The 14119-nt window shown below is 44.5% G+C and overlaps 1 protein-coding gene across 3 annotated transcripts in view; it reads right to left on the reverse strand.

Moving 5' to 3' along the window:
* The window catches only part of C21H3orf20 (chromosome 21 C3orf20 homolog), an 84476-nt gene extending 71958 nt beyond the window's left edge, over positions 1–12518 (reverse strand). Inside the window, exons 1-4 of one of the 3 annotated variants that reach the window (XM_030801980.1) lie at positions 11521–12518; positions 4358–4519; positions 3492–4111; positions 2318–2458 (exon numbers count right to left, since the gene is read on the reverse strand). In XM_030801980.1, coding sequence (XP_030657840.1) covers positions 2318–2458; positions 3492–3975 — 625 coding nt within the window. In that variant the 5' untranslated portion in view covers positions 3976–4111; positions 4358–4519; positions 11521–12518. The remainder of the gene's footprint in view (positions 1–2317; positions 2459–3491; positions 4112–4357; positions 4520–11520) is intronic. The other 2 variants (XM_030801982.1, XM_030801981.1) reach the window with 2 other exon arrangements.
* Between the last annotated feature and the right edge of the window lie 1601 nt (positions 12519–14119).

The following is a 14119-nucleotide window of genomic DNA, read 5'->3' on the forward strand; positions in this document are numbered from 1 at the left end:
ACACCTGTGTATTTACCGAGCTTAAGACATAAAACACTGCAGAGCAAAAACCAAATAACTTGATTTAAAAATGGATTAAGGACCCAAATAGACATTTCTCAAAAGAAGAGATACAAATGGCCAATAGGTATATGAAAAAAATGCTCAATGTCTGTAATCATCAGAAAAATGCAAATCAAGACCACAGTGAGATACCACGTTACACCTGTTATAATGGCTATTACCAAAATGACAAAAGCTAAGAAGTGCCGGCAAGAGTGTGGAGAAAAGGAAACCCTTGTACGCAGCTGGTGGGAATGGAGATTGGTGCTGTCATTATGGAAAACAGTATGGAGTTCCTCCAAAATTTAAAAATGGAACTACCATATGATCCAGCAATTCCACTTCTGGGTATTTATCCAAAGAAAAGAAATCAGTATTTCAAAGAGATATCTGCACTCCTATGCTCATCGCAGTATTATTAACAATAGCCAAGACATGGAAACAACCTAGTGTTCATCAAAGGATAAATGGATAAAGAAAATGTCACACACACACAGACACACACACACGAATATGATTCAGCTACTAAAAAAGGAAATCCTGGGCTGGGCGTGGTGGCTCACACCTGCAATCCCAACACTTTGGGAGGCCAAGGCAGATGGATCACAAGGTGAAGAGATCGAGACCATCCTGGCCAACATGGTGAAACCCCGTCTCTACTAAAAATACAAAAATGAGCCGAGCATGGTGGCGCACGCCTGTTGTCCCAGCTACTCGAGAGGCTGAGGCAGGAGAATGGCGTGAACCCGAGAGGCGGAGCTTGCAGTGAGCCAAGATCGTGCCACTGCACTCCAGCCTGGCGACAGAGTGAGATTCCGTCTCAAAAAAAAAAAAAAAAAAAGGAAATCCTGCCATTTGCTACAACATAAGTGAACCTAGAGTACATTATATGCTGAATGAAAAAAAAAGCCAGAAAAAAAAAGATAAATCCTGTATGATCTCACATATATGAGGAATCTAAAAAAGTCAAACTCAAACTCATAGAAGCAGAGAGTGAACGGTGGTTGACAGGGACTGGAGGGTGGCAGCAGGGGAGTGGAAGATATTAGTCAAAGGGTACAAACTCACTTATAAGAGGAATGAGTTGTGGAGAACTAATATATAGCATGGTGACTATAGTTAATATCACTGTATTGCACACTCAAAATTTGCTTGGGGAGATTTTGTGTTCTCAACATACACACACACACACACACACACACACAGAGAGAGAGAGAGAGAGAGAGGTCACTGGGTGAGAAAAAAGCAACAAAAAGAACATTACAGACTCAATTGCTTGCTGTCTTCCAGATCCTGTTCCCCTTCTCTCTCCCCAGAGATCACTTCCTCGAATTTCCCCCTTCATGCTTTTATACTTGTACTTTGTGTAATGTACCTATAAATGATATATTACTACTTTCCATGCTTTTAAACTTTGAAAAATAATATCCTCCCATAGCTTCCTCTTTTTTTTCCTTAATACTATCATCGGAGATTTCTCTCTGTGAATATGCTTTAGTGCCTCACTCATTTTCATGATTATGTCCCACTGTCTAAATGGACCTTAATTTATATCTTTTTCTCCTGTTGATAAACATTCGGATTAATTTTTGCCAGTCCAAAGAATTCTGCAATAAACATTTCTTTTTTTATTTTTAATTTAAAGATAGTCTCACTACGTTGCCCAAGCTGGTCTTGAACTCCTGGACTCAAGGGATCCTACTGCCTTGGCCTCCCAAAGTGCTGAGATTATAGGCATAAGCCACCATGCCTGCCTGCAATAAACATTCTTGTATGACTTTTGGAATATGCGTGAGCTTCCCTCAGGCTGTGTGACTCGAGTGCAGCCTGTGGACTGCCACTGACCCACACAGGCCATGACCAGGTGAGCACAAAAACTGAAGGTGTGCACTGAGAGGCCTGTGCAGCAACTTGACACCGCTGTGACATTTATCATGTGTTTAAAAGGGTCGGTCCACAACACACTGGAAATTTTAAACATGAGTCCTTCACTGCACGTAGCTTGAGAGCACAGCTCTAGGGAATGACCTCTAAGAGGAACTGCTGGGTTGTGAGGTATAGCCGTCGCCCACTCAGCAGATACCACCAAACCACTCTCCACAGGAATTGCACCAATTCATCCACTCACCCAAAGCATTTGAAAATCCCTGTTGCTCCACAACCACCTCAATTCTTGGAAATGTCAAACCTTCAAACTGTGGGTTTTGCCTTTCCATTGCATTCCTGCTGATATTGTTTGCACTTCTTACCTAAGGGTTGAAGCTCAGGTACCCACCTTTCCACAACTGTCCGCTGCTGTAGCCACTTCTCCCAGCTGTGCCAATCAGGCAGTTGAAGGCCATCTCCTTGGCGTTGAGGTGGAGGAGCTGGCTGGCCTCCACAAAGCGCCTGGTGATGTCCAAGGGGTTGGCATCCACTAAAGCAATGATAGAAAGCAACACGTGTCCCTCCTAGCACGGGGCTAATGCTTCCAGAAAAGGACCTCTGTAAATGGCCCAGGAAAGAAGGTTAGAGTGCTATTCCTAGGATATGCGGGGGTGAGGGGGCTACTGTGAAAGGCTCTCAAGCTCTGAGGACCCTTCAGGTGTCGCTTTGCTCTCCTCCCTTTGCCTGTCTCTCTTCCTACCCATAGGCCTGGGTACCGATGCTATTGGTTTCTGAAATGATGCAGCATCCAGAAGGCTCCATCACTGGTGCTGCTCTAGGTCCTGGCCTTGATCCTGGGATGACACCTTCACTTTGGAAGGACCCCAGTTCTTTTTTTTTTTTTGAGATGGAGTCTCGCTGTATCACCCAGGCTGGAGTGCAGTGGCATGATCTTGGCTCAGTGCAACCTCCACCTCCTGGGTTCAAGCGATTCTCCTGCCTTGGCTTCCTGAGTAGCTGGGATTACAGGTGTGCACCACCACGCCCAGCTAATTTTTGTGTTTTTAGTAGAGTCAGGGTTTCACCATATTGGCCGGGCTGGTCTCGAACTCCTGACCTCGTGATCCTCCTGCCTCGGCCTCCCAAAGTGCTGGGATTACAGGGGTGAGCCACCGTGCCTGGCCTGGGACCCTGGTACTTATGACTCCCCCTTGTTCTAGCTCTACTGGGCTCCATCTGGCTACTTCCCAGTCAGCCCTCCTGATTTGAAAACTTCACATGCCACTTGGACATGGATGCTATCTCCCCACCTCAGCATCGTTCTCACAAACACTACCCCTCAGTGTCTCTGACCTTGCACCGTTCCTATTACTAACCTTCCAATGTGGACTCTGCAAAGCTGGGGCAATGGCAGGAAAAATGGGAGAACAGGGAGGAGTGAGAGGATGATTCCAGGAGCCGCAGAGGGAAGGCATCCAATTCCTACAGCAGACCCATGGTTGCCACCTGTTCCCAGCATGTGCCTCTGAGACGCCTGTCTGTAGTGGCTGTGGTGGGCACATACACAAACATCTGGGCCTTACCCGACATAGACTCCACCATGGCCTTCATCTTCAGTCTGAGGAGCTCCGTCAGCAGGTGGATGGACTGCTGCTGAAACCTGTTCAAGGTCTCCTGGTGGGCGCGCACCTGACGGGCCATGGTGGGAGAGGGGGCGGAGCACTTGGCTGCCCCAGTGGTTGCCAGCAGCACTGGACGTGGTGGTGCTGGTGGTGGTGGAGGTAGTGGCTTCTTCAGTGTGGGGACCTGCACAAAGGTGGGTTCCATGAGCACCACCAGGGGGGCTCCAAAGCTGATCTCCAGGCCCAAGATGTCGGACGGGGTAGGCACTGAAGGGTCGCTGATGAGCTCTTCCCAAGTGAACTCAAAGATGTTTCTGATGCCCTTTGGTATAGAAATGCCTGCATTCTGGCACATCATGAGGAGTTTGGAGATGCGGGCCAGTAGCTTGGGGGCCATGGCTGTGTATTGCTGGTATAATTCTAGGTTACTCTTGATGTAACTCATGAGAGGGATCTTCAGCTATAAAGAGAGCTCTCTGAGAGGTGACTTAGAGCAAAAGTTCTTCCCTACGGTGAAGGCTTGGAGATGGACAGAATGGATGTGCTGAAGTGGCCCTTACAGGTCATTGAGCCAGTGGTTCCTATCCGGAAGGGACAAGAAAAGAGTTAGTCACTCTCCCCATAGTAGGGCAAGGGGATGTCCCCCGTCCCTTACCTACCCAGAGACACCATCAGAGAGACCAATGTTAGTGAGTCACTTTGGGAAGGGTCTGGTGATAAGTATGGTTCCAGGAAAGCTTCAAGGACCGTCACATAAACTGGGTACAGGACCCTGGGGGGGCTAGAGGAATGGAAGGGCTGGGGAAGAGAGAAGGGTCCCATTGCACCTTTTGTAGCTAGAGATCCGAGGGTGAAAGATCTGCTTGTGGTCAATCAATAAGAACCTGCAAGAACAAAAAGATGTTTCACTGGTTCTCTTTGGAAGCAAGGGATGCAGAAGCTCCTGGTTGCAATGCCAAGATGGGCATGGAATTATCCAACATGTACATCTGAGGGCAGACAGGAAGGAATGAGGACAATGCATTTACTAAGCTCAATCACTAATATGATTTGCCAAATTTCATCAAATCCAAGACATTAGTGATCAAAAGATGCACCATCTTATAAGAAAAAAATGAATGTAAGCTGCCATTGACTGTAAGACATATCACAATTTCAGAGATGTTACAGTTGGAAAATACGTGCCTGAAAATCAATGGACTATAATAAATATTTTTCCACTTTAATACCACAGTAATGTTTACCCTGACATATTTCTACATTGTGTTTTATTCTTACCTTCTTAACTTATGCCAAAAATAGACCACTGGTTGAAGAGAGGAAGCATAAAGAACAATTTAATAAGGAAAAAAATGGCTAGAAAAACCTGTAAATACACTGGTAGAGTTTTGTAACCAGATCCCAAAAGTTTCATTTTTCTGAACAAAATGAACCTTATAGCAGTCCTTAATAATATATCAAATTAAAACTAGTCACATCTTATGCTACACAAAAATGATTTGTTTCTTGTAAAATTCCCAAGGGACTTATGAGCGTGTGAGCCTCCGTGAAAGACTCAAGAATCCAGAGCACGTAGCAAAGATCAACCCGAGGGAGACTTAGAGAATGAGGGGTGGGGGGGTCTGTCCTCTCTGCTGATGGCCATCTCCAGCATCTTGATGCAGAGTCAGCGAGTTGTTCCTGTTGTCCAACTCCAACGACCCTAACCAGCTCACTTACCAGGAAGGGCTGCTGGCCCAAGGCTTCTGACCACACTTGTCAGTGAGTGCAGCTGTCCAACCATCTCTTTGACCACCTTTTATCCTGACAACCACTCCAGCCAACACACCTATGTCTTCTTTTCCACTAGACAATGCTCCCTTTCCCTTTTCAAACTCTGTCCCCCCTGGAGCCACCCCAAGTTCGCCATTCCAGGACGGCCTACCTGGTGCCCACCTTCCGTGTTTACAGGGCAGGCTCATGGCCATGAGCTCGTGTGCCCACCCAGTGGTGAGAAGGCTATCATCTTTCTTGTTTTGCTGAGGAATCAGAGCTCTTGGTCAGGACTCACCCATCTGCAGACTCCTGGCACAGAGGCCTTTCCAAACACCACACTAATTTTTCATGGCCTCTGACCTGCCTCTGTCCCATCTATCAGTAACAAAATCTCCAAGGAACATGAGCCCCAAAGAGCAAACCCTTCTAGCATCCTGCTGGTTTGCAGATACAGTGGCTTCCTACACCTATTTGTTGACCCCCTGGCATCTCCATTCCTCAGCTTTGCAGATTGGGAAAAAGAGCTTTGTTTTTGAAATGATAAGTCCACAGGACAAAGAAACCACTCAGAATCCCGGTCATCTGGGCAACCAGCCAGAGGGATCCAATCCTGACTGTGCAGGGCAGATTTTTTTTTTTTAAAGTCGGGACTCAAATGAGAAGAAGGCGATAACTAATATAAGTCTTGAAATATTAACTGGTTTGGGAAACTTATCCCCCCTGCCACCAGTTCCTTTGTTTTTTGAGGTTAATTTTGAAGATATATCTTACAGATAAAAGCTGAATTTTCGAACAGCTTTATTGAGATAAAATTCACATACAATCCACCCTTTTTAACATGTGTACAATGGCTTTTAGTATATTCAGAGTTGTATAACCATTACTATCTAATTTTAGAACATTCTATTGCCCTCATACAAAACCCATCATCAGTCACTCCATTTCCCCTCACCCTCAGGCAACCATTCATCTAGTTTCTGTCTCTATGGATTTGCCTGTTCTGGACATTTCATAAAAACAGGATCATCAACTATGTGTTTTTTTTTTTTTTGTGATTGTCTTCTTTCACTTGCTGTAATGTTTTTTAAATTCATCCATGTTATATAGCATGTATCAGTACTTCATTCCTTTTAATGGCAGAATAATATTCCACTGTGTGGATATACCACAATTTGTTGATTCGCTCATTTGTTAATGGGCATTTTGGTTATTTTTATTTTTTGGCTAATATGAATAGTGCTATGAATATGCATACATAAGCTTTTGTGTGGATGTATGTTTTCATTCTCTCACATATGTATACCTAGAAGTGGGATTGCTGGGTCATAGGGTAACTCAGTGTTTAACTTTGTGAGGGCTTGCCAGACTGCCGTATCATTTCACAGTCCCACCAGCGGCGTTATGAGAATTCCAATTTCTCTCTTTGCCAGCACTTGTTATTATGTGTTTTTGACTCTAGTGCTATCCTAGTAGATGTGAAATTATGTCTCATTGTGGTTCTGATTTGCATTTCCCGAATGACTAATTTGTATTTCCCTAGGCATCTTTTCATACGCTTATTGGCCATTTTATATCTTTTTTTTGAGAAATGTGTATTCAGATCTAAAATCTGTTTTAAAAAGCAATGCCATTTTAAATTAAATGTGAAGATAACCTATGTTTATTACTGTATATTTACATCTCTTCAAAACTCAGAGGTGACCATGTGACTACACCCCGGCCTGAGATGCAGATGAAGCTCCTGGGTAAAGGACCCTGAGAAATCTGTTTGAAGGAGGCTGCCTTCAGGGAATGAACAATTTTTTTTTTTTTAACCAGCTGACCTCTCTAGTCCTTCTTGCCTGAAATGGATAAGATGGCTGCAGCTCCAGCAACCATTTTGAGCCACGAGGTTACCCTGAAGAGGGAAACCTCGCATTAAAGGTGGCCAATGTCAACAGCAGAGCCTGGGCTCCTGATGACATTGTGGCACCCACACCAGCACTTAACCATCCACCTCCAAGCTTTTTCCGCATGCAAATGAACCTCTAATGCCTTTAAGCCACTTTATTTAGCTCTCTATTCTGGCCAGTGAAAGTGATTCCCCACTGACCCACCGCCATGTTAGATCATCACTCCTTCCTTTCTATTTATCCAATTGCTATTTTGTCATTCATTTTTCCATCACTGAGACATGGATCTTGACCTAAAGTAACTCAACAGTGAACAGGCAGAGCAGACTTACAAAATCGACGTATGTGATAAGGGTCACACTAAAGAAAAATGTACAAAGGCCATGAAAACAAAAACAAAAACAAAAAGGAAAGAACTGGCACTAGACAGTGTTCTAAAAGATGAGTAAGAAGTTGCCAGGCAGTTAGGAAGAAGACAGGCATTCTAGGAAGAAGGAACAGCACCTACAAAGAGATGGTGACATCGGAAACATGGTGGGCTCCGAGGACTGCACGCACCTCAGTATGTCTGGGGTGTGGGGGGATCCATGGGAGAGTAGCAGATGAAACTGGGAAAGTGGCCTAGAATCAGATCTTGCAGGGCCTTGTATGTCATTCCAAAGAATTTGCATCTGCTATATAATCAAATACTCCATGCAAATATTGAAATGTATGTCTTTAATGGCTAATTGTGTCCCATATGGTCTCATCTCTGCAACTGGAGGGCAGGGACCATGTCTTCTCTTTTACAATCTCTACAATGCTAAGCCCAGCGCTGCTACTTGCCAGAAACGGAAAAATATCTGTAGCCTTAAAGTCAGCCACATAGCCTAAGGGACCTACGCAGATGGCTATAAACAAAGCTTCAAGATGCAATTCCCACAAAGAAATGAAATGTATAAGAAATGTATAAAGGATATGAGGGATGACCATGGATGCAGCACCTTCTTCAATCAACAATCTGCTGCATGTCTCCACTGTTTCCAGTTAGCTTCTGGGACAGGGATGGGGAAGGCATGGGCCCTGCTCTCGAGGGGCTCACAGTAGAGACGGGAGACACACACACAGAAGGCTACAGTAAGTCAGAGTGCTCTCTGCAAGGCGGAATGAAACCCAGAGAAGGAAGTGTCACTGGGAGGCCAAGAGTTAAGGTTCTCACGTCACATGAACGTGTGTTCAGGTGATGCGACCTTGAGCCCAGCCTTTGATCTGTGTGATGTTCCCAATGGCCACGTGTGACACTAGTCCCCATCTTCAAGGACTGTGAGGATTAGTGAGATGATGTGTGTGAAGGGTCAGCACACACGCAGCACACAGTTGAATGTTCAGTAAATGTTAAGTAGAAAAAAGGTCATTATTTGAAGTGGTCAAAGGCTGTATTCCAGGCGATGGGCACAGCTCTTGTACAGGCTGAAGGCTCCAAACAGCCCTGACAAGTTTGTGGAACAGCAAGGAACTGGATGCCGCTACAGGATAGTGTAGAGTTGGGGAGGGTAGGACCAGGTGAGAGGAGCCTGAGCTTAATCTTGTAGCTGATGGGAAACTACTGAAGTTGGCAAACAAAGGAGGCATCTGCATTGTAGGGTGCTCCTTCCACTGCTGGCAGCATGGAGGGAAGTGTGGTAGGGTGAGTGGATATGGACAGCTGCTGCTAGGGGTTAGCCAAGGATGTGAGCTGCACCCATAGCACACTTATTTCTGCCTACGATCAAAAAGGATGTTCAGGCCGGGGATGGTGGCTCACACCTGTAATCCCAGCACTTTGGGAGGCTGAGGCGGGGAGATCACCTGAGGTCAGGAGTTCGAGACCAGCCTGGCCAACGTGGTGAAACCCCGTCTCCAGTAAAAATACAAAAAGTAGCCAGGCGTACTGGTGCGCACCTGTAATCCCAGCTACTCAGTAGGCTGAGGCAGAAGAATCGCCCGAACCCGGGAGGCAGAGGTTGCAGTGAGTCAAGATCGCGCCATTGCACTCCAGCCTGGGCAACAGGAGTGAAACTCCCATCCCATCTCAAAAAAAAAAAAAAAAAAAAAAAAAAAAGGATGTCCAGTCCTAGGAGCACCTGGAAGGGTATAAAAATGCACAGACCCAGCAAACTGCCAGGGGTACCTGGTGGTGCTAAAGCAGGACAGGGAGGAAAAGGGAAGACGTTCTGAATGAGCTTCAGGAAAATCAAGGGTACCCGGCCAGAAGGCAGCTGAGGGGAAATGAGCATAGATTTAAAGGCAGAGAGAGGGCACACCTCCACCCCTTTACTGGCACTGATCCAAAACACATTTTTTGGTCAAAGTATACACAGCTGTATACTTAAGAAGAAAATCAAACTAAGCCTCCTCAGGTTATCTGGTCATGGCATTCTCTGCTATTTTCTCTAGTTTCTGGCTCTCTGATTTTAATCAGAAATACTTCTGATAAGGGCAGCAAGTCCAGATGTCAGCGCATGACTGCAATTTGTGAGCAGGCATGGCTTTAGGCTAGGACAGGTCTGAGAATCAGCCCTCACGAGATGCATAAAAGAAATGGAGGTGGGCCTAGGAAAATTAATAGATGCTGTTCTCTGTACTGTTAAGCATATAAAACAGCATTCTGGACAGATGCTTGGCAGAGAAAAGGAAAGAAGGGCTCTGATAGAGAGAAGTGGATCTTAACGTGAGCAGGGTCAGGGCCACTGCACGTAAGATTGAGCTTAACTTCATGGGAAGCCAATGTTAATGTGACACTGGAATCTCATGGTGGCCATCTTGGAGTGGATTCTCAAGGAGATTCACTGCGGTATCAAAGGGTCCTTACTGTGATGGGTCTCCTGAGAAGACCCATCAAGAAACATAAAATCGACCATCTCTTTGACCCAGTTATCCTGCTTATGAAAGTGGCACCCCAGGGGACAGTTTCAAAATGGGGGGAGGAGTGTCAGGGAAGGTATCTGTATAAAGATCGATGTTTGTTAAACCATACTAAAAGATGCTTATAGCCACTTCATTCCCTATAGTGAAATAATGATGTACATTAAGCTGATGAACTATTAGGCAACAATTAAAAATAACTAGGAAGCTCGGTTTTAGAAATGTTAAAGAAAGAAGAACCAAATGGTGTGTATACACTGATTACACATTCCATGGAAACCTGTGCAGATCGTAAGTTGGACACAGAGATACAAAGCCTTTTCTTTTTAAGGAAAAGGTGATTATTTTTGGAAAAGCAATAAAACCTGGGTTCCCAGCAAAGACAGTGGCACAGTTATCAGACTCACTTGCAACCTGGGAGACCTGGGCTGGGAGCAAGGCCCACTCTTGTATTTTTTGGTTTTCAAAAACCCTGAACAACTATGGCTGTGCGTGGAGAGGGTGGTGTGGGGTGGGGTGCAGGGAGGTGGACTCTGTTCAACCTCAGGGAATAATGACCAAAAAAAAAAAAAAAAAAGGCAGGGGTGAGGGGGAAGGAATGCAGTACACCCCACAGAAAATGCTTAAAACCTGGCCAAACTGTTACCAAGCATGTGAGCTTTCAGAGTTAGGGAGAATGTGGCAATTAGAAATGTAGTGGAGGGCCAGGTGCAGTGGCTCACACCCGTAATCCCAGCACTTTGGGAGGACGAGGCTGGTAGATCATCTGAGGTCAGGAGTTCGAGACCAGCCTGGTCAACATGGGTGAAACTCCATTTCTACTAAAAATACAAAAATTAGCCAGACATGGTGGTGCATGCCTGTAATCCCAGCTACTTGGAAGGCTGAGGCAGGAGAATCAGTTGAACGTGGGGAGTGGAGGTTGCAGTGAGCCACTGCACTCCAGCCTGGGCAGCAGAGTGAGACTCCATCTCCAAAAATAAATAAATAAATAAATAAATAAATAAATAATAAATAAATAACAAAAACAAAAGAAATACAATGGAGAAAGAAGCTGTTTCAATTGAGGGTGGAACAGATGCGATATTTCTGGCCACTCCTACCACTGGACAAAAGCACACTTACTATGAGTGACTATATAGATGCAGCCTGGAATTTACTAAGAAACACCATAACAGAACATCAATAGGCCAGGGTGACAGGTTTTCACTACAACACCTTACTTCCTTTGAACACTGGATTTTCTGGTTTTCCTAGACAATGACCTACACCAATCACACCACCCCTGGCCTCTCACCCCCAGTACACACACGTTAAACATGAAGATAATGTACACAGCCCACCGGGACAAAACACCTCACCCAGCCAGCTAACAGGGGTAGGCAGGATGACTGTGGTAGTTTCATCTACTCTCATCTTTTCAGTGGGTCAATGAATTCCTTTCAATGATCATCACTCACCTTAGCCATGTAGTTTTTTACAGGAACTGCTTGCCGAATAACCGACTTAGTTCAATTTACTGACTTAAAAGGACACAGTATGGCATGGGCTACTCCAGGTTGTGTTAACTGTAAAGACCAGTACCCATCCCTGTTCCAAATTCTAAACTCTACTACCTCATCTGTATGTCACAACAAGGTCAGCTGAAAACCTCCCTGTGGGCTGCACTTGAGCTTTCACAGGGAATAAACGACCTCACAAGTCTGGCAAATGTATGGCTAAACGCAGCAGGAATCTCATGTATATGGATCTGAATGTTCTTTGGGAATTCTGCAGCAAACAAAATGATTTATTGAGCCAATTCAAACAAACTCTATCAAAACACACAAAGGCCTAGAGGAGAGATTACAACGAAAGTAAATAATTCAAGGTAATTTTTGATCTAAAGCATTTTGCCTAGCTCTACAAAGGCATGAATGAGGTGTGGTCACGTTTTTGTATAGGAGGTTTTGCCACTACTTGCTCCCAAGTTAAACATGGCCACAGAGTATTGTGAATGTTTAACGTATGCCTGGGAGAAATTTATTGGCCAATACTTTAGTTACTAATGGGAGGATTATGTATAGTCAGACCATAAAGCGTGTAAAAGCAGATCACTTAGAGCTGCTCTGTCCAGGACAGCAGCACTAGATGCATGGGCCCTTTGGGCATCTGAAATAAGGTTAGCATGACTAAGGAACTGGGTTTTATTTTTTCAAACTTGATGTTCAATTCAGTTATTGAAAAACTTTACTATGTTTAAGTATCTTTGGAACAACTTGGATATGAATTTGTGTTTTTCAACTGCATATTTTACAAAATCTAAATACAGATCAAGTATTCCTGGTGAAACATTAGCATCCAAATTGAGATATGCTACAACCGGATACACAGTTGAGTTTTGAATTCTTAGCGTGAAAAAGAATAATTTTAGATCTCACTAATAATTTGCATATATTGAGTACATGTTGAAATATTTTGGATATGCTGAGTTAAATAAAATATATTATAATCTCACTTTTTAAATATGGTTGCTAGAAAATTGAAAATGACACTCTGGGCTTATTTTTTTTTATTTTGAGACGGAGTTTCGCTCTTGTTGCCCAGGCTGGAGTGCAATGGCGCGATCTCAGCTCACTGCAACCTCTGCCTCCCGGGTTCAAGTGATTCTCCTGCCTCAGCCTCCCAAGTAGCTGGGATTACAGGCATGCGCCACAGGTTTATTTTTTATTTCTGTTGGAGGGCGCTGTTTTGAGTATGGAGCTGACATCTAAGAATTCTAATGCCATCTGCTGGATACACTGGTACAAGACAGGCCCATGTCACACAGTAAGACTGTGATGGTGTGTCAATACTCAAAAGAACTGGATCTGAAACAGAAAAGGGCTCACAAAACACTGAACTAAATTATACTGTTAAGAGGGGATTATAAATAGGTTTATTTAGTTTTTGAAATCCCAGAGGAACTGTGACTCACAGTTATTAGATAACAGTGACCATGAGCCAACGAGCACAACTGCTTCGCCATCCACCCGGATGCTGCAGGCATGGATGTGGTCACGTGGGATGGAACCTTTGTGATGCTGGCTCCCACACCTACAGCTCTTCCTGCTGCCTGCCTTGGCCCTGTCTCCCTTCTCCTTTCTACTCCACAGTCAGCCTCGAGTCCTTCTGCTCTGCGTTACACACACATCCTCTTTCCATCTTTCTTTGTCTATTCGTTTTTTTTTTTTTGTTTTTGTTTTTTGAGACGCAGTCTTGCTCTTGTCGCCTAGGCTAGGGTGCAGTGGTGCCATCTTGGCTCACTGAAAGCTCTGCCTCCTGGGATCATGCCATTCTCCTGCCTCAGCCCCCCGAGTAGCTGGAACTACAGGTGCCTGCCACCATGCCCGGCTAATTTTTTGTATTTTTAGTAGAGACCGGGTTTCACCATGTTAGCCAGGATCGTCTCGATCTCCTGACCTCGTGATCTGCCTGCTTTGGCCTCTCAAAGTGCTGGGATTACAGGCGTGAGCCACCGCGCCCAGCTGTTTTCTACCCTTTCTTTTTTCTATTTTTCCTATGATTCTAGCATGTCTAATAATTCTATTTTTCTTTTTAGTATTCAAATTTTTCTTTTTGTCTCCTCCCTCTTTATCCTACAAGCTGTTTCAGTAGGTTTTGTAGTTTTAGCTCTTACATTTAGGTCTTTGATTCATTGTGAGTTGATTTTTTGTATGTGGTGTGAGGCAGAAGTCCAAACCCATTCTTTTGCATGTAATATTCACTTGTCCCAGAACCATTTGTTGAAAAGACTGTTCTTTCCCCACTGGATGGTCCTGGCACCACTGTCAAAAATCAACTGACCACAGATACATGTTTTATTTCTGGACTCTCGCTTCTATTCCACTGATCTATGTGTCTATTCTTATGCCGCTACCACACTGTGTAGATTATTGTAGCTTTGTGGTCAGTCTTGAAATCAGGAAGTGTGAGTCCTCTTTGTTTTTTCTCTAGATTGTTTTGACTATTCTGGGTTCCTTGCATTTCCATGTGAATTTTAAGATTAGCTTGTCAATTTCTGCAAAAAAGGCAGCTGGG

This window comes from Nomascus leucogenys, chromosome 21 (genome assembly GCF_006542625.1).
Source record: "Nomascus leucogenys isolate Asia chromosome 21, Asia_NLE_v1, whole genome shotgun sequence".
Lineage (NCBI taxonomy): Eukaryota > Metazoa > Chordata > Mammalia > Primates > Hylobatidae > Nomascus > Nomascus leucogenys.